The sequence below is a fragment of the Suncus etruscus genome, chromosome 14 (assembly GCF_024139225.1).
Source record: "Suncus etruscus isolate mSunEtr1 chromosome 14, mSunEtr1.pri.cur, whole genome shotgun sequence".
Classification (NCBI taxonomy): domain Eukaryota; kingdom Metazoa; phylum Chordata; class Mammalia; order Eulipotyphla; family Soricidae; genus Suncus; species Suncus etruscus.
The window spans coordinates 89,968,522-89,995,092 of record NC_064861.1 but is presented as its reverse complement, the minus strand read 5'-3'; the positions used below and the strand labels follow the sequence as shown (position 1 = coordinate 89,995,092).

Genomic DNA, 26,571 nt, shown 5'->3' with positions numbered 1-26,571 from the left:
GTCTTGCGCTTCCTTCTGTGTCTCTTCTTTTCCAAAGCTTCAACCCCCTTTTAATGTTGAAAACCGGCATCTAGAAGTTTCCATGGCTAAAGGCTATCGATAGTCCAGCGGGAAGGGAATTGGCAGACCCCAGGTTCAATTCCCACATGGTCCCCGGTGCCTGCCAGGAGTGACTGCTAGTTAAAACACTACAACAAAAACAAAAACAAAAAACAAACCCAGAACTTTCCAAGGTTACAGGTAAACTGCAAAGGTCACTGCTAGCTCCCATTTTGCTCCCCTGCACCCTCTTTCCAGGCAAAGTCCTATCTTCTCCTATGATATCCCAGGGACCTCAGGTCTGCAGACCCCTCCTGGCAGGCAATTACCAGAAGCATGGAGCCACTTCCATTCCGATGTGGTCACCCCATCTTCCCCTTCTGCAGGTTCTCCAGCTCACCTCCTGCTAAATTCTACCGTCAAGGCAGAGAGAGGCGGGAATGTTGTGATTTTCGACATCCGGGGAGAGCTCCAAGACCCGCAGAGAATAGGGACACCCCCCCCCCCCAAAAAAAAAAAAAAAAAAAACAACCTAAAGAAACGCGTACCCACCCATAGAGCAGGGAACCGACGGGCCGACCCAGCGCGCCCTCTGGCGCCGAGAAGCGGGAAGCGCGCGGACGATGATATGGTGTGTCCTTGCCCTGTGCCAAGTGGAAATCCAAGTTCTGGAGACTTCGCGGGGGGCCTATTATTGGCCCCGGCACCAACTTAAAGGCGTCATCCGCGTGGAATATTTCTCATTTGGTCCCCAGAACACCACCGAGAGTGATCCCTGAGCACCTTCAGATGTGGACCTCCCCCCCACCACACCCCCCAAAAAAAAAGACCAGGAGAGGGGTAGGCTTCAAATTGGGAGCAAGGGGCCAGCATTCTAGAATAATTTGTATTCATTGGCACAGTGCCAGGGGATGTCCAAAAATTCTAAGTTCCCAAGGGCCTTCCAATGCCCAGTTCTGCTACAAATTCCAAAGGGTATTTCCAGATCAGAGAGATAATATGGATAAATGTTCAGGCCACGAAAATGGTTCGAATCCCAGCAACAATATCCCTTGAGCAGCACCAGATGGGGCCAAAAGAGGAAGATCATTATCTGCAGGAAGGGGGGTTTGGGGTGACCTGTGGAGGTTATCTGAGTAAGGCTGGGAAGGAAGAGACAAGACATCATGTGGAGACGCGATGGGTGGGTGCCGAGAAAGGGCCTGGTTGGGGGGCCAGGAGAAATGGTACAGGGACTCCATATGGTCCCTCAGCTCAGTGAGCCCTAAGCAGAGAGTCAGGAGTAAGCCGTGAGCACTTCTTGGTGTGACCCCCAAATAAACAAACATAAAAGATGATGATATGAAGGCAGTTGCTATGTTATTTTGTTTGTGTTTTGGGCCCTACCTGGAGGTGCTCAGGGCTTCCTCCTGAAGGGACCTGGAAGCTAATCTGGGGTCCAGCGTGAAAGCCAACACCTTACCCACTGCACTATCGCTCCAGCCCAGGTATTTTAAACACTGATCTCTCCCTGCAACCCCACCCGCTGTACCTGGATAAAACCCAGGGCCCCTACTGGCAAGGTGCACAAGCTGGCACTGGACCACACCCATGCTCACCATATAAAGTATATTTTCCAACTTCCTAAGATCTAAACTCCACAGGGAGGGGCCGGAGTGATAGCACAGTGGAGGAGGGCATATGCTTTGCACGAAGCCGACCTGGGTTTGATCCCTGAATGCAGAGCCAGGAGTCAGCCCTGAGCATGGCCAGGTGTAGCCCAGTTGCCCCCGACCAAATAAAATAAAATCTATGGGGAGACCATTAAATGGCCTTTTATCAAAAGAGGAAGCAAATAAGAGCTGCATAATTAAAAGCAACTTCCCCATTACCCACTGATGGTTTAGGAGTTGTTCAAAGGGCCCAGCTCAGCACATAGTTATCAGAAGTCAGTCCATAAGGTTGATTGGACAAAGGACCCCTCATTCTTACCCAATGACTCTATTCGGCATCCCTTTGGGGCTGCGGTTGTAAATCCACGTGGTTTACAGAAGCCCGCAGAGCATTGTGTCATTTACAGCCAAGACCCAAAGTTCCTGAATTTCTTTTTCCTCTTTTGTTTCTTTGTGTATGAGCCATACCCAGATGTGCTCAGGGCTTTGTACTCCTGGCTTTGAGTTCAGGGATCATCCTGGTGAGGCCCAGGAAACCCTGTAGGATTCTGGAAATCGAATCCAAATCAGCTGTATGCAACCTTACCTGCTGTACTATCTCTTTGGCTCCAAATTCTTGAACTTTATTTTTATCTCTTTTGGGGGGGGCACATCTGGCACCACTCAGGGGTTACCCCTGGTTCTGCACTCAGAAATCGCTCCTAGCTCAGGGGACTATATGGGGTACCAGGGATCAAACCCCCATCCTTCTGGGCCAGCGTGTGCAAGGCAAATACCCTACCATTGTGCTACCATGCAGCCTTGTCTTGTTTTGTTGTGTTTGGGGACCACACCTGTCTGTGCTCAGGGCTTACTCCTGGCTCTGCATATGGAAATCATCCTCAAAGTGCTCAGGGGACCTTATGGGGTGCTAGGGATTGAACACAGGCAGCGTGCAAGGCAGAAACACTCTTCCCGATGACTATATAACTCTAGCCCAGAAGTTCTTCAATTTTTTTCTTTCTTTTTTAAATTTTGGTCCATACCAAGTAATGCTCAGGGGGGAACTCTTGCCTCTGCACTTAGAAATTACTCCTGGCAGTGCATGGTGACCATATGGGATACCAGAAATCGAACCTAGTCGGCCACGTGCAAGGAAAATGTCCTCCCCACTGCCCACTGTGCTATGGCTCTGGTCCCTTCTTTTTGTTTTTGTTACTCCTGGCTGTCTGCTCAGAAATAGCTCCTGGCAGGCACGGGGACCATATGGGACACTGGGATTTGAACCAACCACCTTTGGTCCTGGATCGGCTGCTTGCAAGGCAAATGCTGCTGTGCTATCTCTCCGGGCCCTCTCTTTTTTTTTTTTTTTTTTTTGGTTTTTGGTTTTTGGGTCACACCTGGCAGCCCTCAGGGGCTACTCCTGGCTCTGCACTCAGAAATCTCCCCTGGCAGGCATGGGGGACCATCTGGGATGCGGGGATTCAAACCACCGACCTTCTGCATGAGAAGCAAACACCCTACCTCCATGCTATCTCTCCAGCCCCATCTGGCCCCTTCTTTTTTTTTGTTTGTTTGTTTGGTTTGGTTTGGTTTGGGGTTGGGGGGGTCACACCTGGCATCACTCTGGGCTCAGAAATTGCTCCTGGCAGGCTCAGGGGACCCTATGGGATGCCGGGATTCGAACCACCGTCCTTCTACATGCAAGGCAAATGCCATACATCCATGCTATCTTTCCGGCCCCAGTTCTGGCCCCTTCTGAATTTTTTTTATTTATTTATTTTTGGTTTTGAGGCCAAACCCAGCAGCACTCAGGGATTACTCCTGACTCTACACTCAAGTTACTCAAGGCAGGCTCGGGGACCATATGGGATGCTGGGGATCAACCCAGGTTCGTCTGGGTTGACCATATGTAAGGCAAATGCCCTACACTGTGCTATCATTTCAGCCCCTCTTCTAAATTTCATGTTCTTCTATTTAAGGTTTGTCCAAACCTGTACAGCCTGCTTAGAGTCAGAGCAGTTTCACCGGGAGCCAGAGGGTAGGGTGGAGTAAAAGTGAATGATCAGGAGGAGACTGGCCAGGAATCCCCATAATCAATGGGCAGGGATGGCACCTGCCTTGTTCACGGCATTATTCAAAGTTGAGGATCAACCTGAATGCACCTGGGCTGTGGCATTATGGAAATTGGGGTGCTTGCTGAAAGGCTACTGAGGAAATGGGGAGTCAAATCCCAGTGGCAGGAGACAGCCCAGGAGGCAGGGGTGATGGGCCACATTAAAGGGAATCCGGAGGGGCCGGAGAGATAGCATGGAGGTAAGGCGTTTGCCTTTCATGCAGAAGGTCATTGATTCGAACCCCGGCATCCCATAGGGTCCCCCGTGCCTGCCCGGAGCGATTTCTGAGCCTGGAGCCAGGAGTAACCCCTGAGCACTGCTGGGCGCGACCCCCCCCCAAAAAAAATGTAAAGGGAGACTGGAGGGGTCCCGCAGAAATTATTTTATTGAGCCACTACTACATGCCAGGCCAACGTTGTTGGGGGGTGCCAGAAACACCAAGGGCAGAAAAGGGGGTCACTTGTGAGTATTTGCTGTTCAGTGTCTGGACAAAGGGTCACTTTGTGACTCCCTCAGAAAAAGATTCCAGGAGGATAGCATGGAGGCAGGGCATTTGCTTTGCATGCAGAAGGACGGTGGTTCGAATCCCGGCATCCCATAGGGTCCCCTGAGCCTGCCAGGAGCAATTTCTGAGCATAGATCCAGGAGTAACCCTGAACGCTGTGATCCAAAAACAAACAAACAAAAATAGCATCATAGGATCACCTATGAAAGGAAGAAAAAGTCAGCCAGAGAAGCAGAAGGCACATCAGGGTGGTGTTGGGACACAAGCGAAGGGACGCGGCTGTTTTCCCAAAGAAGCAGTGACTAGTGTCAAATACTGTTCAGGCTCATTCAGTGGCTCCAGCTGCTTAGTGCCAGGGCAGAAGCGGGCAGCAGAGTCCAACTCATCAACCAATGGTACCCGGACAACCAAGGGACCATTGGAAAATGGCTGAGAGCCCTGAGCTTTCCCCCATGTGAATGGGACCTTCCTGCGAAGACAAATGTGCCCCAAAGTCGAATGCAAGTTCCCAGTATGTTCTTCAAGAGAGGTTTTGACATTTAGGTGTGGAAAGTTCCGGAAGGCAATTTAGGAAGCAGAAAACCACAGAAGGAAGGAAGATTTGGCAGGAGACAAGCAAGAACCTTAATCACCAGCTTTGCAATTTCTCTGGCCTGGAATTTAACCTCTAGATGACCAAGGCCTTGCACAGACATCTCCTCCAGGGGTGGGTCACACCCCACCCCACCTCACCCCCACGTGTCAGTTTGATCTGCCCTAAAGTGTGGCAAATACTGGGCTGGAGGGGACCAGAGTGATAGCATAGCGGTAGGGAGTTTGTCTTGTATGCAGCCAACCCAGGAAGGACCCAGGTTCTATCCCCAGCATCCCATATGGTCCCCTGGGCCTGCCAAGAATGATTCCTGAGTGCAAAGCCAGGAGCAAGCCCTGAGCACTGCCAGGTGTGTGTCTGACTGGAAATAAAAAATATGGCTAATATGAATGTGGTGGCCAAAGAAACAGTCTGGAGGGCAAGGCACTTTCCTTGCACACAGCCCTGGTGGGCTCAAATCTGCTTCCATTGTATTTGGGGGCCCCTGGCACTATCAGGAGTCAATCCTGAGCACAGAGCCAGGAATAGACAATGAGCAAGACAGGGTGTGACCCAACTGAACCCACAAAATCAATAAAATAGGCAAAAGGTACCAGAGAGATAGTGCAGCTGGCTAGGCATTTGCCTTACAAGCAGTTCCATTCCCAGCACCAAGCATGATCCTAGGAAGCCCACTAGGAGAGATTCCCTGAGCACAGAGCCAGAAAGTGTGACCTCCACCTTCTGTGTGACAACCAGGTGTGACCTCTCTCAACCAAAATAAAACTCAAACAAAATTAATTAAATGGACTTTAAGGGGCCGTAGAGATAGCACAGTGGTAGGGCATTTGCCTTGCTCACTGTCAACCCAGGGCGGGTGCCAGTTTGGGTTTGATCCCCGACATCCCCTGTGGTCCCCTGTGCCTGCCAGGAGTGATTTCTGAGCACAGAGCGTGGAGTAACCCCTGAGCACCACCGGATGTGACCCAAAAACAAACAAACAAAAACAAAAAAAAAGCTAAAAAATAGGCCTTTAACCACCAATATTTCCAGACCACGTGAGGACACCACCACTTTTGAATACTGGAATTCAGGGATTGCCTCTGCGTGATACCATAGATTTAATTAAATCTATTTTTTTTTCTTTTGGGGAGCAATCTAGCAGTGTGCCCAGATGCTCAATGCTCAGTGCTCAGGACTTATTCCTGGCTTTGCAATTAAGGATCACACTCCTGGCGGGGTTCAGGACACCATATGGGGTTCGGGGATGGAAAAAGGGGTGCTTGCCTGGCACTGTTACTGTACCATTGCTCTGGCCCTGGTACCCCGGGTGGGTGTAAGTATGACCCACTTGGACAGAGAAAAAATAACGTTGGAAATAAACCACTCCTTGTGATTTGGGGGGACTTCGGGTGGGAGTGACAGAAGGCAAAGGCCAGAAGCCTTGCAAACACCTTCCACCTCCTCCAGGTCGGAGTTAGAGAGAGGCCCCCACCCCTGCCACCGACCACACCGAATTGGATCCCTGCCGAGACGGAAGTAGAACTGGAAAAAACCCCGTTACCCCTGGGGGACCCAACCGGGAAGTGTCAAGTTCCCACCTCCCGCCGCCGCCCCAATAAAAGCGCGGACTCGCCCGAGGGCCGCCACCGCGCACTCCTAGCCCAGTCTACGCGCCCCAGCTGCCATGGCCCGCTACTGCGTGCTGCTCGCCTGCGCTCTGCTGGCGCTCCTGGGCCTCGGGGACGGGAAGAAGGACCCCGACTGCTGCGGGCCCGTAGTGCCCCGGAGGGAGTGGCGGGCTCTGGAGTCCGAGTGCTCCAAGACCCTGAAGCAGCCGGTGCGGTACGTCGTGATATCGCACACGGCGGGGAGCTCCTGCAACACCCCCGAGCTGTGTCTGCAGCAGGTCCGCAACGTGCAGTACTACCATGCCAGGACGCTGGGCTGGTGCGACGTGGCCTACAAGTGAGTGCCCCCCCCCGGGGAAAAATGGGGGGCAGGCCTGGGGAAGTGGCAAGAAGGGTTCAGGGTGAAGCCTGCTTCCAGGGCACCCGCTTCTCTTCCCCTATCCCCAAGCCTGGTTTTCCCCTGGCTCACCCTTGGAGCTGAGAGAGAATTCTAGGAATGAGGTGAGGCCAAAGACCAAGTGGCCTTCCTGGAGGAAGAAGGTGTTATTAGCTCAGCCCACTAAAAGTGCTGCAGTGCCCTCAGAGGTGGCAAAGGTTCTTTGCCAACTGGCAGAAAAACCAGGCTGGCTGAATCCCAGATTGGGTTCCAGTACCTCCCAACTTCCTGCTGGCTGACCCCCCTCCTCCCAGGTCATGCGCTTATTTTTTCTCTCACTCCCATTTCCCCTTCCCACTCGCGATCATTAAACCAGCCAAGCCGGGCAAAGGGCTTAGGTTCATTCCCCCACCCTACCCTGGCTGGCAGTCAGAGCCTCCCCAATCTGTGGACTGAGCTTGTGTGGTGTGGGGAGCGGGGTAGTTAGGCTCAGAGACCAGCAGGAAGACAAGTTGGAAGCTGAGGGGGATTTTGGGGGGCTCAGTGGCCGAGGAAGGACTCCTGAGCTCAACTTAAGCCCCACCCACACGGCCATTCTGTAGGAGTGGGTGCAAACCAGGCCTCAGTGAACTCATGGAGGCTCTAAGGTAAGGGATGGGGATATCCACAAAGGTCAGGACATGCCTGTTGGCAGCTGGGAGGACAGACTGCAGGGCAGCTCAGGGGAGCATAGATGGTGGGGATAAGGGACACGCCTGCCAGCTTCCTTTTCAGGGTAACCAAGAAAGACAGGTCTCTGCCCTGCTCCCCAGTATCCCTGATGGCTGCTTTCCCCAGAGTCAGGCTGAAGCCACTTCCCAGAAGTTTCCCTTCTAGCCCCGAGCCCCCTGGGGCTCCCCTTCTCCTGGGAATGGGGATGCCTTAGCTACTTCCTTTAACCCCAGGATGGGCAGTCCCACCTCCGGGGAGTGCTGAAGTAATGGGGCAAGCTTTAGAAGCCTTGGGTGCAATTGTGGGGGTCACTCTGCTCCCTTGCAAGTAGATTTCCAGGGGAGCACTAATATTTTTCCCCTTGAAAATGTAGCAGTGGGTGGTAATTCGGGAGCCTGTTGGAGGCAGAGCTGGGGAGGGCCAGAAGCTGAGGTGGCTGATGGCCTCCGGGGCCACCTTTGGATCCTCTGGGGACAGATTCAGAATCCAGCTTCAGGAGGGCTAAGGTTGGGTGGTGAGCCACACCCCCTCCTGGGACCTGTCTGCACAGGACACCCAAGAGTCCTCAATTCTGTCACCTGAATAGCCTCAGCCCTACCTCCAACCCCAGCTGGGAACAGGAAGTCAGTGGGGGTGCAAGCCGAGTTTCTGGGGACTTGAGAAGCAGGGGCTGAGTGTGTGTCCATCTGTCCATCCAATTCCCCACCTAGAGTGGGTGCTGATCTAGCACAGAACTTCTCTTGAGGGGACACTCAAAACTATTTGGGGATACTCAAACTTTTGGAGGGCACACCCAGCGGCATTCAGCGGTTATTCCTGACACTTGATCAGAAAGGACTCCTGGCTGGCTCAGGGACCACATGGGATGCCGGGGATCAACCCTGGGTGAGCCATGTGCAAGGCAGATGCCCTCCCTGCTTGCTTTAAGATACAGGGACAGGCAGGAGTGCAGGGGAAGTGGTGTTAGAGAAAGAATCAGGGCGGGGCCTCCTCTAGGACTCACCCAATAACCCCCACTTTCCCTCCAACACCCTAGTTTCCTGATTGGAGAAGATGGGCTCGTGTATGAGGGCCGAGGCTGGGAGCTCAAGGGCGATCACACGGGGGCCGTCTGGAACACCAGGTCCATTGGCATCTCCTTCATGGGCAACTACATGGGTAAGTGGTAGGACGTTCAAACGTGGCTGTGGCCTGGACCCAGAAGGAGCCATGAAAAGCCTCCTCTCCTCTTCCTCAGGACAATGATCCTTTAATGTCCCCAGGATCCTGGGTCTTCACCTAACTTACCAGAGATAGCTGGTGGGTGTGGGAGGGCATGCATTAGACATTACCCAGGGGATGACCACCTGCCTGGGCCTAGTTCCCTCTCCAGCTGCGGGAGGTAACACGTGGCTGTCTCTGCCCCCCACCTCCCAGAGCGCTCGCCCCCACCCCGGGCACTGCGGGCGGCCCAGAAATTGCTGGCCTGCGGGGTGGCTCGCGGATCCCTGAGCCGGAACTACGAAGTCAAGGGACACCGGGACGTGCAGCAGACACTGTCCCCCGGGGACCAGCTCTACGAGATCATCCGCACTTGGGACCGCTACCGCGAGTGAGGCCAGGAGGGGCCCTAGTCACTGACCCTGAATCAATATAGATTCTGCCCAAACTCTCTGGCTTTCTTGTTTGTTTTTTTCCCCTTGTTTTCGGTTTGGGGTCAGTAGTGTTGGAGGGATCTAGCCCATGCATAAGCAGGGCCTGCATGCGCGCGCTCAAGCTCTGCATACTGGGTCTTTGCAGGTAGCATGCAGCCTCCCACAGAACCCTGCTCAGCCACTGCTGCAGCCCTCCGAGTCCGTCCCCTTGGCTGCTTGGGGGGGGGGGGGGTAAGCTGAGCTTCTGGGGCGTTGAGACGCGGGCCTTGGTTGTGTATGTGTCCATCTGTCCATCCAGTTCCCCACCTAGAGTGGGTGCTAATCTAGCACACAGCTTTGGGGGGGGGCACTCAAAACTTTTGGGAGATACTCAAAACTTTTGGAGGGCATACCCAGTGGCACTCAGGTGTTACTCCTGGCTCTTGCTCAGAAATGACTCCTGGCAGGCTCAGAGACCATTTGGGATGCCGGGGGTCAAACCTGGGTGAGCCATGTGCAAGACAAATGCCCTCAGGGACAGGCAGGAGAGTGCAGGGGAAGTCCCCGAAATACAGAAGTCTCCCCACCACCCCTTCAGTGGTCAGTTGCCGAGTCCCCAGGGTCCATGTTTATTTACAAGACGGGCGGGGTCAGGATGCCCAAGACCCCGGAAGAGCACCAGGAGGGGGCGGGCCGGAAGGCCAAGTCGGCCCCGCCCCAGGCAGGAGCCAATCGCGCGCGGGCGCGGCTGTGTGGGCGTATCCGGGGCGTGGACTCCCCATCAGTCCCAGCATCAGGACCGCGTGTCCAGGCGGTTCATGTATTCCTGCAGCGCCTTCAGGCGGGCGTCGATCTCCGCCATGTCGGCCGCCTGGTGGTCGGAGCTGTATTCTGGGGAGGCAGGCAAGGGGGTTCAGGGGTTCTGGGGCCGCAGGGGCGGGGAAGTCTCTCTGGAGGCCCAGACTCACCTTTGGTGGGGAGCCAGCTCCCAGAACTGGCCAGGCGTCTCTGCGGGCGGCCCCGCTCCACGGGCGTGGACTTCTGCTGCAGGGGAAAGGCATGATAAGGGTCGCGGGCCTCCTCCTCCTGCCCCCAAAGCCCGCAGGAAACACCGAGCCTAACTGAGCATCTCAGCCAGACTGAGGGCTGACATCTGCCTGCCGGGTGGCTCCGCCCAAAGGCTAGGAACTGGCTAGGAAAGAGCCCTGGTCCCGCAGCTGAGCGAAGGAACGGGGCCATTTAACGCAGGTGCAGCATAACCAGCATCTCTTGCTTCCATCTTCACCCCTGCCTGCCCCCCAACCCACTGGTCTCAAAACACTGGCCTCAAACAGCTCAGTTCTGCAGCCTGATCCCTGATCCCTAGCAGGGCATCTGGAGAGAGGGCAGCGGATTCTGGGTTTTTTATTTGGGGGGGGGGGGAGTCACACCCGGTGGTGCTCAAGGATTCCTTCTGGCTCTGCACTCAGTAATGGCTCCTGGCACAGGGGATCATATGGGATGACGGGGATCGAACATGCGTCCGTCCTGGGACAGTCACATGCAAAGCAAACACCCTACTACTGTGCTGCCACTCGAGCCCAGCAGATTCTGAAAGTCTCCACACTCTGAAGGTGTCACTCACGTTGGGCCTGGTCCAGGGAGTGGGGCTGGGAGGCTTCCGCCGGCCGCCAGAACTAAGGGGAGGAATCAGAGCACTGGGTGGGGGCATCTCTGGGTCCCCCCCCACCGCGCCCTCCAGCTCCCAAATGCCTGTCGGAGTCGGTTCCGAGTCTGCCCCACTTCCCGCCCGTGAAAATCCGCCCATCCCCACACCGCCTGCGAGTGGTACCCTCTCGGGAGGGAGTCCGCGAAATCCTCAAACTCGCTGCAGGAGCTCACAGATGAGCATCGGCTTCGGAAACTGTCCACTAGAAGGGGGAGAAGCCTGTGGGTCTCCCGCGCCTCCCCGCAGGCCCCGCATCTGGCCCGCCCTGGCCGCGATGGATACCCACCTGAGGAGCTGCGGCGCCGGGAGCGGTTAGGCGCGTCCCCCCGGCCGCTGCAGGGGGCGGGGGGCCGAGCCTGGCGAGACCAGGAGCCAGCAGGCCCATCCCCGCTGCCGCCACTGCCCAGTCGGTTGCGGTTCCGCTGCTGCTGCCTGGGGAGGAGGGGGGATCAGGGGACCAACTGGAGGAGGCGCTGCACCCTCAAGAGAAGCCTGGGAGGAGCCCGGGTGGGGTGGGCTGGGGTGCAGGAGGCGGAGGGAGAGGGATGAGGACAGGGGACAGGGCCGATGGGATGGGATGGGACAGGACAGGCCGGGCCGAGGGGGCTCCTGGCCAGGGCGCTAACTTCATCCTGAGCTCTCTCTGCTTCTTCTCCTTGGCTTTCACGAAGGCGGTGGGGTCGAAGCGGGGCACGCGGCCACCTGGACGGGAGAGAAGGCAACGGGTTCACCGCCCTGCCCGGCCCCACCTGACCCTACCTGGCCGTGCACCCGCAAGGGCTGGGGGGTGGCGGGCACCGACCTGTGGGCGAGGGCGAGGACTGGGCGGGCCGGCCCCGGCCCCGGCCCCCGCGGCCGCTCTCCCGGGACGAGGAGCGGGGGGCGCCGCGGCCACGCGAGGTGGAACGCTCCCGGGACGACGACGCCCGATCCTCCCGGGCCGGGGGCAGCAGCGCGGGCGAGGTCCGTCTCCTGCGAGCACACACATCCCGGCCGTCACAGGGGCTCTTCTCAAGCCGCGGCCCTTAAGCCGGGCCAGGCCCGAACCCTCGACCAAGATGCCCCCGGCTGGGACACGCCCTTCGGCTTTGGCCCTGGAATCCTAGCAACACGCCCGTCTCCTCAGGCCCCGCCCGCCTTCCCTGTCGTCCAATCCAGAGCCCCAGAAGGCACATCAGCCCCGCCCACCCACTAACAGTCCAGTCCAAAGGCCCAGAGGGTACCCTAGCCCCGCCCACACAGGTGTCACCTCCCGCCCTTACTCAAACTCCGCCCACCCACCAATTTCCTCTCCTGCCCCCACCTCCATTCAGGCCCCGCCCTCCCCTCCTAAACGTCCAGTCCAAAGCCCCAAAAGGTTACTTAGCCCCGCCCACACACCTGTCACTTCCCCTACACTTACTCAAACCCCGCCCACCTGTCAATTTCCTCTAACCTACCTCCGACCCCCACTCAGGCCCCGCCCCCTCCCTTCCACCCGTCCAGTCCAAAGCCGCAGAAGGTACTTTAGCTCCGCCCCTTACTCAAACTCCGCCCACCTGTCAATTTCCTCTATCCTGCCTCCGACCGACCTCCACGCCCCGCTCTCCCCTTCTACCCGTCCAGTCCAAAGCCCCAGAAGGCACCTTGGCCACGCCTACTACCGAGTCCCTCCCTCTACCTTGGCACAGGCCACGCCCACAAACACCTGGCCCCTGGCCCCTCCAACATGCCGCGGGGTCCGATCGCCTCTCATCGGGTCCCGACCCTCACTCACCCCCTCTTGTACACCGCCAGCTCGCCGTTCAGCGCCTTCAGCCGCGAGCGTAGGCTCCGCTCCGACGCCTTCACCTCCTCGAGCTGCCGGGACGGGAAAGGACGGGATGGGACGAAACGGGATCTACAGTGAAGGCCGCGGCCTGCACCCCGCCGCCCCGCAGGCCCGGCCACCCCGGCCCTCTCTCACTTCCTTGGCCAGGCGGCGGCACTCCTGGCCGCGGCGACCGCCCCCGCGGGGCCCGACGACGCCGCGCTCCTGCCGCAGCTCCAGCTCCAGGCGGCGCACCAGCCCGCGCAGGGCCTCGGCCTCCTGCCGCGCCGCCCGGCCGGCCAGCGCCTCCTCCCGCGAACGGCCCAGCTGCGCCTCCAGCTCGCGCTTCTCCGCCGCCAGGCGGGACACCCTGGGTCGAGGGGACACGGGGGACGGGGACGGGGGACGGAGGGGGGGGTTGGGGCAAGAGAGAGCTGGAGCTGGGGAGGCCGCCCAGGGCCCTGGCGTCGCCCCTCTCCACCTTCGCCGGCCCGAGTAGACCTGATCACACCGCAGGGTATTGCTCAGACCCGCTGTCCCCCGAAAACAATACGAGATGTGGGGAAAGTACACACACACACACACACACACACACACACACACACACACACACGGAAGGGGGAAGAGAAGAGAGGGAGGGAATCACTGAGTCTCCAAATTGTAGGCCGTCTAGTCTCCTAGGTTTGCAGAGGAGCGAGGGGATGTGGGGTGCACCCCTCGATGGATACCAAACCAGGTGGGCAAAGCTGGTTAACCCATGGAACTGGGGCGTCGGCCCCAGAACACTACACACACCTCCCGGGCACCGAGTTCTCCCCTGATAATCCCACTTGTCATCTCTGGCTCTCCTGGCTCTTCCAGGAGTCTCAGCTTGAATTGAGCCCCCTGGCTAATTTCCCAGCACCCCCAGCTCCCCGGCTTGCCCCCTATGCCTTCTCCCTGCCTAGCCAAACTTGCAAAACGCAGCCCCCAAATGCAGCCCTCTTTCCCAACCCAAAGGGCTTCATGCAGTCCCCAGGTGTCAAGCCCTGGCCCTCTGTTCTCCTGGCTCCCTCCCTGCACAATTCCTCCGAACCTCCTAGCTGGCTCTGTAGTGGAAAGAGCACTTTCTCCGGATCCTCACCCTGGGATCCAGCATGGGACACCGAGTTACCTCGATACCTGGGCGGCGGGCGCCATCTCGTGGCCACCTCTAGAAACACATGCCTTCCCTCTCTCCCTCTCATTTCTCCACTCTCACCCCTATTCCAGCCCCTTGGGGTACAGCCTGAAAGGAAGGCCCACAGGGTCCAGTCCATCCGTCCTGAACTTCTCTCTTCTGGGGTCCCCTCGCCTCCCCGCAACCTTCACTGTATTTGCCTCTCCTATGCACAGAGTCGGGGCTGCGTGGATCAACACTGTTCCCAGCATGAAGTGGGCCTACAGGCCTAAAGATATATTCAGGGAAAAGAAGGATGACTTTGGCCCCCAATAGACCAGGAGCGACGACTCTGGTCCCCCACAGTGCCGAGCGGTACCCCCTCCCAAGACTCACTGCTCTCGAAGGTGCCAGATCACCGTCTCGCGGCTGTCCTGGGTATCCTGGCTGTCTTGCCCACGAAGGCGGCCCAGCTCCTCCTTCAGGGCGCGGATGACACCCTGCAGGACCACGGGGTCAGGCTTGCCCTGGTACGGGAGGGGCAGCGGGTAGTGAATCCTGGGGAGGAGGGTTAGAACCGCGGCGTCTCAGAGGCCAGGGCCACGGCCACAACCCCACAATCGCAGGTCCCCCTTGTGCCTTCGGGCTCAGGTGCTAGGCACCCTCCGGTCACTGTGAGACCCTCTTAGAGCACAATGGAAGCCCCAGCCCTGGTGCAGCTGAAGCCACTTCCTGGGGAGTTGGAGATGGCCTGACCCGGGTCACCTCTGGGCTGGGGAAAAGTAGGGCGCCTTGACTAGCTGCCCCATACGCTGCTATTCATAGAGGATGGGCCAGAAAATCCAGGAGCCAGGGCAGATGGGGCAGACGTTGCCTCCCGCAGCCAACCAGCTGTTCCTGGCTCCTCCCTGGCAGGAGCACCTGCCTCTAAAGGTCAGCAAGCCATTGAGGCATTTCTCAGCACACCTCGCCTCTGGCCCATGATCAGAGAAAATGGGGATAGGAGTCTTCCAGGCATAGTTCTGCTTCCCTGACTGAAAAACCCATAAGCCAATAGTCCTGTCCCTTTTGTTGTTGGGATTCACAAGCAATGCCTGGAGGTCCCGCAGTCATTTTGTGACCAAGAAATAATAATGATGAGAGGTCAAAAGGCCAACACAATAAGGAGGACCAATAATAATAATAATAACAATCAGAAGCAGCTAAGTCCCCTCCCTACTGAAATGACTTAGCTGCCACTGATCTGGACAACATATCACAGGCAGCATGTTTCAGACCCTGCCAATGCTTACTCTCTTCCCTGAAACCAAACACAACCCAGAACAGGACACACCCCGAGGCTGAGGAGTCTCAGAACAGGCCAGAGTCCTCCCCGCCAGAGGGGTTCTGGGGGAGAGGGCTGAGATTGAGCTCTCTCCCCACAGCCCCACTTGTCAGGCTCTGGAGGCAGCCCCTGGGCCCCACCTGTCAAACTCCACGGAATAGATGAGGATCAGGTAGCGCTTGGAGTTGAGCTGGGACGACCTTGAGGGCAGGGGGCCCGCGCGGCCCCCCAGCTTTCGGTTCCGCAGGGCCTCCAGGTCTGTGTAGGTGAGCAGGTCCAGGGTGACGGACTCGCTGCTCTGATGAGAGAGGAGAGGAAGGGCTGCCTCAAGATGCCATCAGGGGGCGCCAGGGAGCTAGCAGAGCCTTGCAAGGAGGCTACCAGGGTGAGACCCCCAGCATCCCTGAGCCTGCCAGGAGGAATTCCTGAGTGCAGAACCAGGAGTAACCCCAACCCCTGAGCATCTTCAGGTGTGCCTCTCCCCAAACAACACCACCAAATGATGCAACTGGGACAGGGGCCAGAGCTACAGACAGCAGGGAAGGCACTTGCATTTGCACAACATAAAGTGATCACCCCATCAGGAGTGATTCCTGAGTACAGTTAGGGGTAAGCTCTAAGTATTGCCAGGTGTGACCCCCCCAAGAAACAAAAAATAAACACACACAAAAAAAAACCCACAAAAATGCATCTGGGACAAACCAGGAGACACACACACACACACACACACATACACCAAGGCTGAGGGTGCTATCCCGACACTGGTGAGTGTGGGGACACCCCCCAAAAAAAGTTAGAAGAGACACTAATGGAAGGTTGGCTTTGGGACCACACCCAGTGGTGCTCAGAGGTTTGCTCCTGGCTCCATGCTCAGGAATCACTCCTGGCAGGCTTCAGGAACCACACATGGTGCCAGGGCTTGAACGCTGGTCGGCCCCTTCCAAGGCAAATGCCGTAATCTCTGTACTATCGCTCTGGCTCCAGCTATGGAAAAGCTGAACTTGAACTTGCCATTAAGGCTTCTGAGTTCCCCGAAAATATCGACAAATTAGGATATATTAACCAATTGGGCCTTGGTGCCAAAGACTTGGAGGGACTCCGCCCCTGCGGGAGCAGGGAATTTCCCAAGCTGATGCTGATCGCATCTACTGCTGATAAGAAAGGGGTGAAAAACATCTCTGCTGATAAGAAAGGGGTGAAAGGCAAACAGTGATGGAAAATGCAAGCTCTGGCACCGGTTCCTCCTGATCCCACCCACACTGTCCTGTCCCTGTGAGAAGCCAGCAGCAGGCAGGTTTCCGCAGGTTAGCGACGGAGAATTACCAGAAAAACCTACTCCAAGACCCACTTTCTCACCATGCCTCTGTGGGAAGTAGGTTTTTCTGCACAGAATCACAGCGACTCAGCACAGAGCTGGCTGAGAGAATCCAGTGGGGTTCTCCAGAGTCAAATAAAAGACACATTTGCAAATACAGACAGACTACCGGGGATTGAACCGGGTGGGGTGCATGAAAGGCAAGCATCTTTATCCACTGTATTATCATTCTGGCCCCTGTTAGTTTAAGAGTGCAAAAGTGTTTAAAAACTTTTGCTTTAGGGCCCAGAGCACAGTACAGTGGGTAAGTGGCATGCAGCTGAGCAGCCACACAGAGTTTGATCCCTGGCATCCCACAGGGTCCCTCAAGCCTCATCAGGGGTGATCCTGAGTACACAGAGTCAGGAGTAACCCCTGAGCATCGCTAGGTGTGGCCCCAAAACAAACAAACAAAAAGCAAACAAAAAATAGCGATGACCCCCCCAAAAAAAGCTCTTTGTAGCTCTTAATAATTTTGGAGGGGACTGGGCCACAGCCGGTGCCACACTCCTGGTCCTGTGCTCCAAAATCACCCCTGGCAGGCTCAGGGGATCATATAGGATGCCAGGAATCAAACCATTGTCTCTCCTGGGTAGGCTGCATGCAAAGTAAATGCCCTACTACTGTGCTATCTCTCTGGCCCCTAACACAGCTTTTAAATGCAGGTTACAGATTTTCAGAGGACAGACAGCCACGATATAAAATTGCCAACACACAGATACGTATGGTTCAAATAAAGGAAGAAATGGAAATGCAGCTGGACTGATTCTTTTCACCCAGATACAAACCAAATTTCCCCTGGTGTGATGGGATTTTTACATTTCTCTGGCCTCTTGAATGGTCTACAATCCTAGAATTGATCATATGCCCTTTATTTTGACATTTTTAGGGGGAGCAGAGATTTGAGTCACAGCCAGGGAGGGGGTTCAAGAACTATGGAACTAGGGCCAGAGCCACAGCATAATGGTTGGGCGTTTGCCTTGCACATGGTCAACCTGGACAAACCCAGGTTTGATCCCCAGCATCCCACACAGTCCCCCAGCCTGCCAGGAACGATTTCTGAGCACAGAGCCAGGAGTAACCCCTGAGTGCTGCCAGGTGTGACCCAAAAACCAAAAAAATAAAAAATTATGGACCTATTCCTGGCTCTTGCTCAAGACTGACCCCTGGCAGGATTCAGGGGACTACATGCATGGGTTGCCAGCAAGTAGGCACATACACACACACACACACACAAAATCTCTCTGTCCCAAACCCTTTACTTTGAAGAAACAAGAAAAGCAATGGAAAGCCCCATTAATTACCAAGAAAGTCAGAATCTGACAGAATTTTCTTTTTTTTTTCTTTTTTTTTTTTTTTAGTTTTTGGGCCACACCCGGCATTGCTCAGGGGTTACTCCTGGCTGTCTGCTAAGAAATAGCTCCTGGCAGGCACGGGGGACCATAAGGGACACCGGGATTTGAACCAACCACCTTTGGTCCTGGATTGGCTGTTTGCAAGGCAAACACCGCTGTGCTATCTCTCCAGGCCCTGACAGAATTTTCTGGCGGGCACCAACTCCCCAAACACTGAGACAGAGTGGGGACAGCTGTACCCCCAGCCCTAGCACGCACCTGGGTGAGCGCCGACTCCAGCATGTTACAGAAGATGCTGAACTGTTTGAAGTTCCCCGTCTTGTGGGTCAGATCCTCGATGACTGAGTAGGGGGAGAGTTCCTTCAGGGGGGCCCTTCTTCCCCCTTTTCCCCCCAAATCAGAGCCAGGTCTCCAGAGCTAGAGGGTAAAATATGAGGAGATCCCCCCACCCCACCCAGGCAGGCATACTCACAGCTGGCATCGAACTCGCCCCGCCACTGGTCGGCCGTCATCCTGTCTTCCACCTCCAGCTCAAGAACCTGGCCTGAGACCCCAACACGCACAGAGTGTTCCACACCCCGGAACACGTAGTCCACCTGCAGGCTGGCCGGCTGCTCCATGGCCAATGTCACTGCAGGGGGGAGACAGAGACCCCTTGAGGCTGGAGGTCTGGGATGGGGGAGGCAGTGCCTGGATGTCCCACTTATCAGTGTGGGGCCCTATGGGGGAGACACACACTTCCCCAGGCCACTCGCTTCCCTAGAAAATGGATCTACCAATGGCACTGAGGCTTATCACCAGGAGTCAACTAGCCAGCATACTTGGGGGGCAGGGGTGGTGAGGGGTGCTGGAGCTGTGGCTCAAGTGGCAGAGCCCTGGTAGTACCTGCGGAACCCTATGTGGTATCAGCTATCAGCTGCATGCAAGGTGCAAGGCAAGTGCCTTCGTTTCTGTACAATCTTTTTTTTTTTTTTTGGTTTTTGGTTTTTGGTTTTTGGGTCACACCCGGCAGTACTCAGGGGTTTTTCCTGGCTCCGTGCTCAGAAATCGCTCCTGGCAGGCACGGGGGACCATATGGGACACCGGAATTCGAACCGATGACCTTCTGCATGAAAGGTAAACACCTTACCTCCATGCTATCTCTCCGGCCCCTCTGTACCATCTTTCTTTTTCTTTTTGTTTTTTGTTTTTTGGGCCACACCCGGCGGTGCTCAGGGGTTACTGCTGGCTGTCTGCTCAGAAATAGCTCCTGGCAGGCATGGGGGACCATATGGGACACCGGGATTCAAACCAACCACCTTAGGTTCTGGATCGGCTGCTTGCAAGGCAAGCACCGCTGTGCTATCTCTCCGGGCCCTGTACCATCTTTCTAACCCCTGCTGCCTGCTTCTCCTAAGTTGTTTGTTTTGGGGCCACAGCCCATGTTGATCAGGGCTCACTCCTGGAGGAGCTTGGGGGTTCCATCTGGGGTTCAAGGAATCGAACTTGGATGGGCTGTGTGCAGGGCAAGAAGCCCTTCCTGCTGTAGTTTCTCCAGCCTCAAATTTTTGCTTAAAACAATTGCTTAGAGGCTGGGGAGATGGCTCAAAGGTTAGGGGGCCTGCATTGTGTGCTGAATCCCAGTACCACATGGTCCCCTGGATCTCATTGGGAGGTTACTCCCAGACCCCACCCTGGTTGTGCCCACCCCAAAGAAAAGGCATTGAGGGGGCCAGGCGGTGGCGCTGGAGGTAAGGTGCCTGCCTTGCCTGCGCTAGCCTAGGACGGACTGCGGTTTGATCCCCCGGCGTCCCATATGGTCCCCCAAGAAGCCAGGAGCAACTTCTGAGCGCATAGCCAGGAGTAACCCCTGAGCGTCACAGGGTGTGGCCCAAAAACCAAAAAAAAAAAAAAAAAAAGGCATTGAGTACTGAGCCCTGCACATTACTATATGCATAATATGTCACTACCAGCCTCTCACAGCAAAGCTATGGGCAACTCCAGGAATCTTCAGGCTCATATTTTGGGTTAAGAAGAGCTTTGGGCCACACCCAGCAGTATTCCAGTTCCTCTCCTGATTCTGTGCTCAGGGATCACTCCTGATGGTACCCAGGAGACCATATGTGGTGCTAGGGATTAGACCAGGGGAATGCAAGGCAAGTGCCATAAGCCCTGAGCCATTTCTCCAGCCCCTCTATTGGTTATTATGTGTGTGTTCACTCAGCAAGCACTTGTGTGTGGGGAATTATGCTGGGGTTAGGAGAGGAGGGGATTACTTTTTTTTGGTTGTTGTGTTTGGGTTACACCCCACAGCACTCAGGAGTTACTCTTCACTCTACACACAGGGATTGGCAGGCTCCAGAGACCACATGGGATAGCGGGGATCAAACCCGGGTCAGCCGCATGCAAGGCAAACGCCCTCCCAGCTGCGCTATCACTCCAGTCTGGGATTTCATTATTATTGTATTGATTTTGAAGTGGACAGTCTCCAGTGTGTAGCCAGTGTGTGTGAGCACTCTAGCCAGAGGGTGCAGCCCCCCACCCCCAGCAAGCAATACAACTACCAGCGTGTGAGCACTGAAGTTGGAATGTAGCAAGTAAGTGAGCATCACAGCTGAAGCACCTGATCCCCAAAATGGAAATAAATAAATTAAATAAAAACGGGGCTGGGGAGAGTGCTCCAAGGGATGGAGTGTATGTCTAGCAAGCAGAAACCCTAAGTTTGTGTCCAGCACCACCATGCCTCACTCCCCAAGAACCACTGGCTAAAAATAGTTCAGGTGGCCCCTAGCATCAGGTTACTGCCAGGCCTGAGTGGGGCCACGGATGATCAAGAATGACCCCCATCACCCTCCTGAGCACTGCTTGGAGACCCAAAGATGAATAAATTGACCAAAAACGAGAGAGAGAGAGAGAGAGAGAGAGAGAGAGAGAGAGAGAGAGAGAGAGAGAGAGAGAGAGAGAGAGAGAGAGAGAGAAGAGAACAAGGTTAAGGTGCTTGTCTTGTCTCCCAAACAGCAGACCCCTGATCATCCCTTCTTTCCACTCCCATCTCGGGCCAAGATCCCTGAGCAAAGCTGGGTGCGACCTTGGAGCACTGGACTGGAAATAGAACCAGAGCACTACCACACCATCCCCCCAAAAAAAGTCCACTGAAAAAAATGGGTGTACGTTTTAAATAATTCCTTTCTTTTCTTTTTTGGGAGGGAATTCCTTTGTTTTTTCTTTTTTTTTTTTTTTTTTTAGGGGGGTGGCGGAGCGCTTCCAGGGAAAGCCCTGCAATTGAGATTTCAGTCTCTGTGATCCTGATTATTAACCCGGGTTAATAATTGCCAAGCTCTGGGCAAAAAGGCCTCACAGTTCTGCTAATACAGTGTGCCAGGCAGCGCGGGCTCCGCCCCACCAAGCCCCAGGCCCCGCCCCTAAGGCCCCGCGAACCAATCAGCGGCTGTGTCGTCCCGGTTACCATGGCTGCGGGGACGCTGTCAGTTTCACTGGGCTTCACCGCCGCCCTAACCTCTATCGTGCAGGACTCTTTCTCTGATGGGTGACAGAGAAGTAAGGGACCCAGCTACAAACCGGACCCTGCCCCAACTTGTCCCCCTTTCGGACCCCGAGAATAGCAGTCCCTGCGCTAATAACAGCGCCTTTCGAGTTGCCCATCAGCCTACCGATGTCCCATACTGAGACACCAAATACTTCTGGAATCCATCGCTCCCTTTACACACCCTCCCCCAATCCACAAACATCTCCACGCACCACTTACTTCCCTTTTCTCCCACACCAGCCCTTCAAGCTCTCCCCCCATCGTCCACTGGATTTTGCGCCCCTCTCCCCCATTATTTGGTTTGAACTCTGCCTGCATTTTTTTTTTAATTTTTTTTTTGGGCCACACCCGGCGGTGCTCAGGGGTTACTCCTGGCTGTCTGCTCAGAAATAGCTCCTGGCAGGCACGGGGGACCATATGGGACACCGGGATTCGAACCAACCAACTTTGGTCCTGGATCGGCTGCTTGCAAGGCAAATGCCGCTGTGCTATCTCTCCAGGCCTCTGCCTGCATATTTGCCCCAGTTTCTATTCCCCACACAACCCACTTTATACCATCAGCCTTTATACCATCACCTCCTTTTTCCTACTTCACCTTTTCAATTGCACCTTCTCAAATTTCTTTTTTTTTTTTTTTTTTTTTTTGGTTTTTGGGCCACACCCGGTAACGCTCAGGGGTTACTCCTGGCTATGCGCTCAGAAGTCGCTCCTGGCTTGGGGGACCATATGGGACGCCGGGGGATCGAACCGTGGTCCATCTCCTAGGCTAGCGCAGGTAAGGCAGGCACCTTACCTCCAGCGCCACCGCCCGGCCCCACCTTCTCAAATTTCTAAGGAAACCCTCTGCATCCCCAAGCCCCTGACATACAGTTTCCACATAAATGGAAAATGTCTGGTGAGAACCTCTTCCCAAGTCTGGGTCCCCCCACCCTGCCCCGCTCATCGGATCCCACCCATCTTTCTAGTCTTTCTGCATCCGGCATCCTCCCTCTGACCCAGGTCCCAGGAGTCTGGGAACAACCAATCTGGGGTGCCACCCATCCTCTGCTCTGAGAAAAAGGGTGCCTCTACACCACACCTGACCCCCATCCTCTGACCTCTGTAGGCCTACCTACAGAACACAAGAACACATACACACAGAAGAGCACTCCATTTTCGAGCCCCCACCCCACCCTCGCTGCCTTGTCTTTGGGCAGACTAAACCCTCTTCCTCTCAGGGCACCACCACTGCCCACACCTCTCCCAAACTGCATAACCCAGAAATGGCAGTGTTCACAGCCCCCCCCAAGGGACAAAGCTGAGTCTTCTCCCTGGGGGGCTCCCCAAATACCAATAAATACCAATACACATTCCCAATTCCCCACTAGGGGACTATCTGTACACACACACCCCACAGTCCCCATAAGTATGGGTGAGCAGCGTCTCCTAACCCCTTCATTCACATATCCCAGCCCATCCATAAACCTCCCAGATTCCCCACGCTCCAGATGCTGCACCCAACATATACCCTGCTTGACCCAAGTGACACCTCCTATTCTGAGCTTACCTTCTCATACGTGGGGGAACATGAATGGGAGAAAATGTTCCCCTTGGTCCTGCAGATCCTAGACCACAAGCAAAACTGTGTTGAACCCCTAGAAACTACAGGTACCATACTCTTTTGGTCACCCACAATCTGGTGACTCCCCGCTAAAAGCAGTACCTCCACGGGTGTGCCAATCCCCACACATACTGCCCCTCAAATGCTCCAGTAAATTTTTTTTTTTGGAGCCACACCCAGCTGTGCTCAGGATTTACTCCTGGCTCTGTGCTCAGGAATCACTCCTGGTGAGGCTCAGGAGACCATATGTTGTACAGAGAACCAAACCCTGGTTTGCTGTCTGTAGATGGTAAATCCCCTCCCTATCCACTGTACCATCCCTCTGGCCCTCAGAGACTTTTTGCCATAGATAAGCATAGGTACACTAATGCCTACCCTTTCCTTTGTGTCAGATAGACAGAGCATCCCCCATTTTACAAACTAGACAGCGTTGCTCCGAAACCTACATGAATCCCTGAACTTTCTGGGCACTAATCAAGGCTGGACAGAGAGAGGTTCAGGTCCCAGCATGATGAGGAAAAAGGGTCCTGGACGAAGGTTCCCTGCCAGTATCAGCACACTCGTAGCCATCCTCCATCCAGGTATCCACGCCAACGTCCCCTCCTGCAGGAAGCCCTCCCTGACTCCCGAGCTAGGGAAAGGTCTGTCTCCAATACCAGTGTCACCAGCACTGCTAAGCAGAGAAAGTTTCATAATGATGAAGCTCCCCCAGCTATCAACCACTTGGGCTCTCAAATTGGGGTCTCAGACCTTAAGAGACCCTCCAGGAGCTCACTGAAAAATAAAAATGCAGGATCCTTGGGGCCGGGAAGGTGGCGCTAGAGATAAGGTGACTGCCTTGTAAGCTCTACCAAGGAACGAACCGCGGTTCGATCCCCCGCCGTCTCATATGGTCCCCCCAAGCCAGGGGCGATTTCTGAGCACATAGCCAGGAGTAACCCCTGAGTGTCAAACGGGTGTGGCCCAAAAACCAAAAAAAAAAAAAAAAAAAATGCAGGATCCTGAGAGCAGCTTTGTTAACCAAGGAGGATCTGTGGGGGCTGACCCAAGAATCTGCATTTCTAAGAAGCCACACCCCTCCCACAAACAAGTGCATTTTGCCTTTAGCATCATGATGTGCCCAGTTTTGTTGTTGTTGTTGTTGTTGTTGTCGTTTTATGGCCACACCCAGAGGTGCTTTGGTCTTCCTCATGGCTCTGTCCTCAAGTCTCACACCTGGTCATGCCCAGGGGAACATTTGTGATGCTGGGGATTGACTCCAGGTCAGCCACATGCAAGGCAAAAGTACCTTATATATCTCTCCATCTCTGTGTCCAGTTTTATTACCATATCACCCAGTCCCACTGCTCCCTGTTCAACAGCCAGGAGAGCCCCTAAGAAACAGGCATGGTGGAGCATGGTGGGTTTTAAACACCACTGGGATGTGCTGTGTTGTTTTTTGTTTTTTTTTGAGGGGGAGGGGTGGGTCATACCCAATAGCACTAAAGGGGTTTATTCCAGGCTCTGAACTCAGAAATTGCTCCTGGCAGGTGCGGGGAACCGTATGGAATGCTGGGATTCAAACCAAGGTCTGTCCAGGGTTGGCCGCATGCAAGGTAAACACCCTACCACTGTGCTATCACTCCGGCCCCTGTTCTGTGTTCTGTTTGCCTGGATCCATATCACTAGGGCCATGCAAAATACAGTAAATACAGACAAGCACTGCTATCTACCCAGTAGTTTGGCCAGGTAGGATGGTCAGTGGGGGCATGTTTATGAAAGGAACACTTGTTTCTGTTTAATCTTGATTTGTCACACCCAGTGGGGTTCAGAGACTGCTCTGTGCTTGCACACAAGGGTGTTCTAAGGACCATCTGGTGCTGAGAAGGGAACCAGGACCGACTGCACACAAGGCAAGAGCCCCCGGACTGCTATACTTTCTCTCAAGCCCTAGCACTGACATTTGAACCAGAGATACGAAGAAGTAAGTGAAGGACATCTGGGGGGGAAATGTTCCAGAAGAAACACGAATGGATCTGCTCTGAGAGAGAAAACCATAGGATATGACCATGAACAGAACATAAACCTGCCCAGGAGAAAAGGAAGATGATAAAGAATAAAATAAAATAACAAGTACCAAGGTTCCCAGGCAGAAGGTGAAACCCTAAGACTGGTTTGCAAAGAGTGAAGTGGGGGTAATATTCCACAGTAAGAAGGAGCTGACCATTGGCTAGGAGGGGGTCTGGAGTCCTGGAAAGATCTAGATTGCAAAGCAATCATCCAAAGCATCATCATTCAAAAACAAAAACAAAAAAAAAAATCAGCTGGAAAACCAAGCCACGGGGGGCTGGGGGGGTGACCAGTGAGGGAGCAAGACCCCCAGAGAAGGGGGGTTCTGCTACCCAAAATGAATCGACTTCAGGCCCACAGTAAGCCATGGGCTAGATAGTCCCACAGTCACCTTCCTCTTCTGCAAGCTCTCCACTCCCCCTGCCCCAAATCAAAGCAGGGGACCCCCCACCCCAATATATCACTCTTATAAGAATCCTCTCACAAATGCCCCCCCAATTTCACCTCGAGATCTCACTACCAAGATGAAAATACTTTTATTTTTTTTTGGTTTTATGTTTTTGTTTTGGGGTCACACCCGGTAGCGCTCAGGGGTTCCTCCTGGCTCTACGCTCAGAGATCGCTCCTGGCAGGCTCGAGGGAACATATGGGCTGCCGGGATTCGAACCACCGACCTTCTGCATGCAAGGCAAACGCCCTGCCTCCGTGCCATCTCCCCGGCCCCTCTACTTTTATTTTTAATCCCCATTCTGCGAAATGCAAAACCCAACCCGCGCCCCCACTCTTCCCCCAGGGGCGCCCCCTCCCCCCTAGGCCCGCCACCCCAACCCGTGCACCCGCCGCTCCCACCGCGTCTCACCTTCTCCGCAGCCAGCCCTCCACGAGAGCGGTTCAACCGCCGAAGCTCCAGCCCCGCCCCAGGATCCGGCCTTCTCCCCGACGATTGGCCCGCGCTGGCTCCCGGCCACGTTGCCATTGGCTAGAACAGACGTCTGTCAAGACGTCCCGTCCCTTGTCCAGAAATGGGTTGGGTCGCCGGTCTCTTCTCCCATCACGATTGGCTAATCGCTGCTGCCTATCTCAAAAAAGGGGAGGATCCCGGAAGTAATTTTTGACTACTCCTCCTATCACATCTCGCGGCTGAGTAGACCACGCCCACGAGGAGGGAAGAAGGAAGTCGGATGCGCCTGCGCATTGGGAGATCTTGGCCGCCGGTCCAGAAGCTGCGGGTAAAGTTCCATGCTAGACTGACTGATGGTGGACAGAGGTTTGCCACCTATTTGGGCTTTTCGTGCCTGCAAGTTTTTTTTTTTTAGGCGTTGGCTTATTCAGAATGAACACCCAGTAATATATGGGTTCTCTTATGAACCCCCCTTTTTGCCGGTAAGGAGATGGACTCAGATGCTGAGCTACTAGGCCATGATCACACAGCTGGAGAAAGACTATTTTAAGCCAGTGAGTCACTTGACAGGGCTTCTAGTTTATAAAATTTATTGCAAGAGGGAGAGGAACGTAATAATTTAAGAAAAGGAAT

The 26,571-nt window shown here is 54.9% G+C and overlaps 2 protein-coding genes across 2 annotated transcripts; one reads left to right on the top strand and one right to left on the bottom strand.

Moving 5' to 3' along the window:
- The first annotated feature begins 6,535 nt into the window (after positions 1 to 6,535).
- On the top strand, positions 6,536 to 9,192 carry PGLYRP1 (peptidoglycan recognition protein 1). Its single transcript, XM_049787333.1, has 3 exons — positions 6,536 to 6,831; positions 8,618 to 8,739; positions 8,998 to 9,192. The coding sequence occupies exons 1-3, from the start codon at positions 6,551 to 6,553 to the stop codon at positions 9,174 to 9,176; spliced, it is 582 nt and encodes a 193-aa protein (XP_049643290.1). The 5' UTR covers positions 6,536 to 6,550; the 3' UTR covers positions 9,177 to 9,192.
- Positions 9,193 to 9,970: 778 nt separating this feature from the next.
- On the bottom strand, positions 9,971 to 25,923 carry CCDC61 (coiled-coil domain containing 61). Its single transcript, XM_049787268.1, has 14 exons — positions 25,897 to 25,923; positions 18,335 to 18,493; positions 18,121 to 18,203; positions 15,294 to 15,451; positions 14,226 to 14,387; positions 12,848 to 13,061; positions 12,659 to 12,741; positions 11,705 to 11,874; positions 11,529 to 11,604; positions 11,189 to 11,334; positions 11,026 to 11,104; positions 10,819 to 10,870; positions 10,163 to 10,238; positions 9,971 to 10,085 (listed from the first exon to the last, which is right to left on the bottom strand). The coding sequence occupies exons 2-14, from the start codon at positions 18,480 to 18,482 to the stop codon at positions 9,988 to 9,990; spliced, it is 1,545 nt and encodes a 514-aa protein (XP_049643225.1). The 5' UTR covers positions 18,483 to 18,493; positions 25,897 to 25,923; the 3' UTR covers positions 9,971 to 9,987.
- Between the last annotated feature and the right edge of the window lie 648 nt (positions 25,924 to 26,571).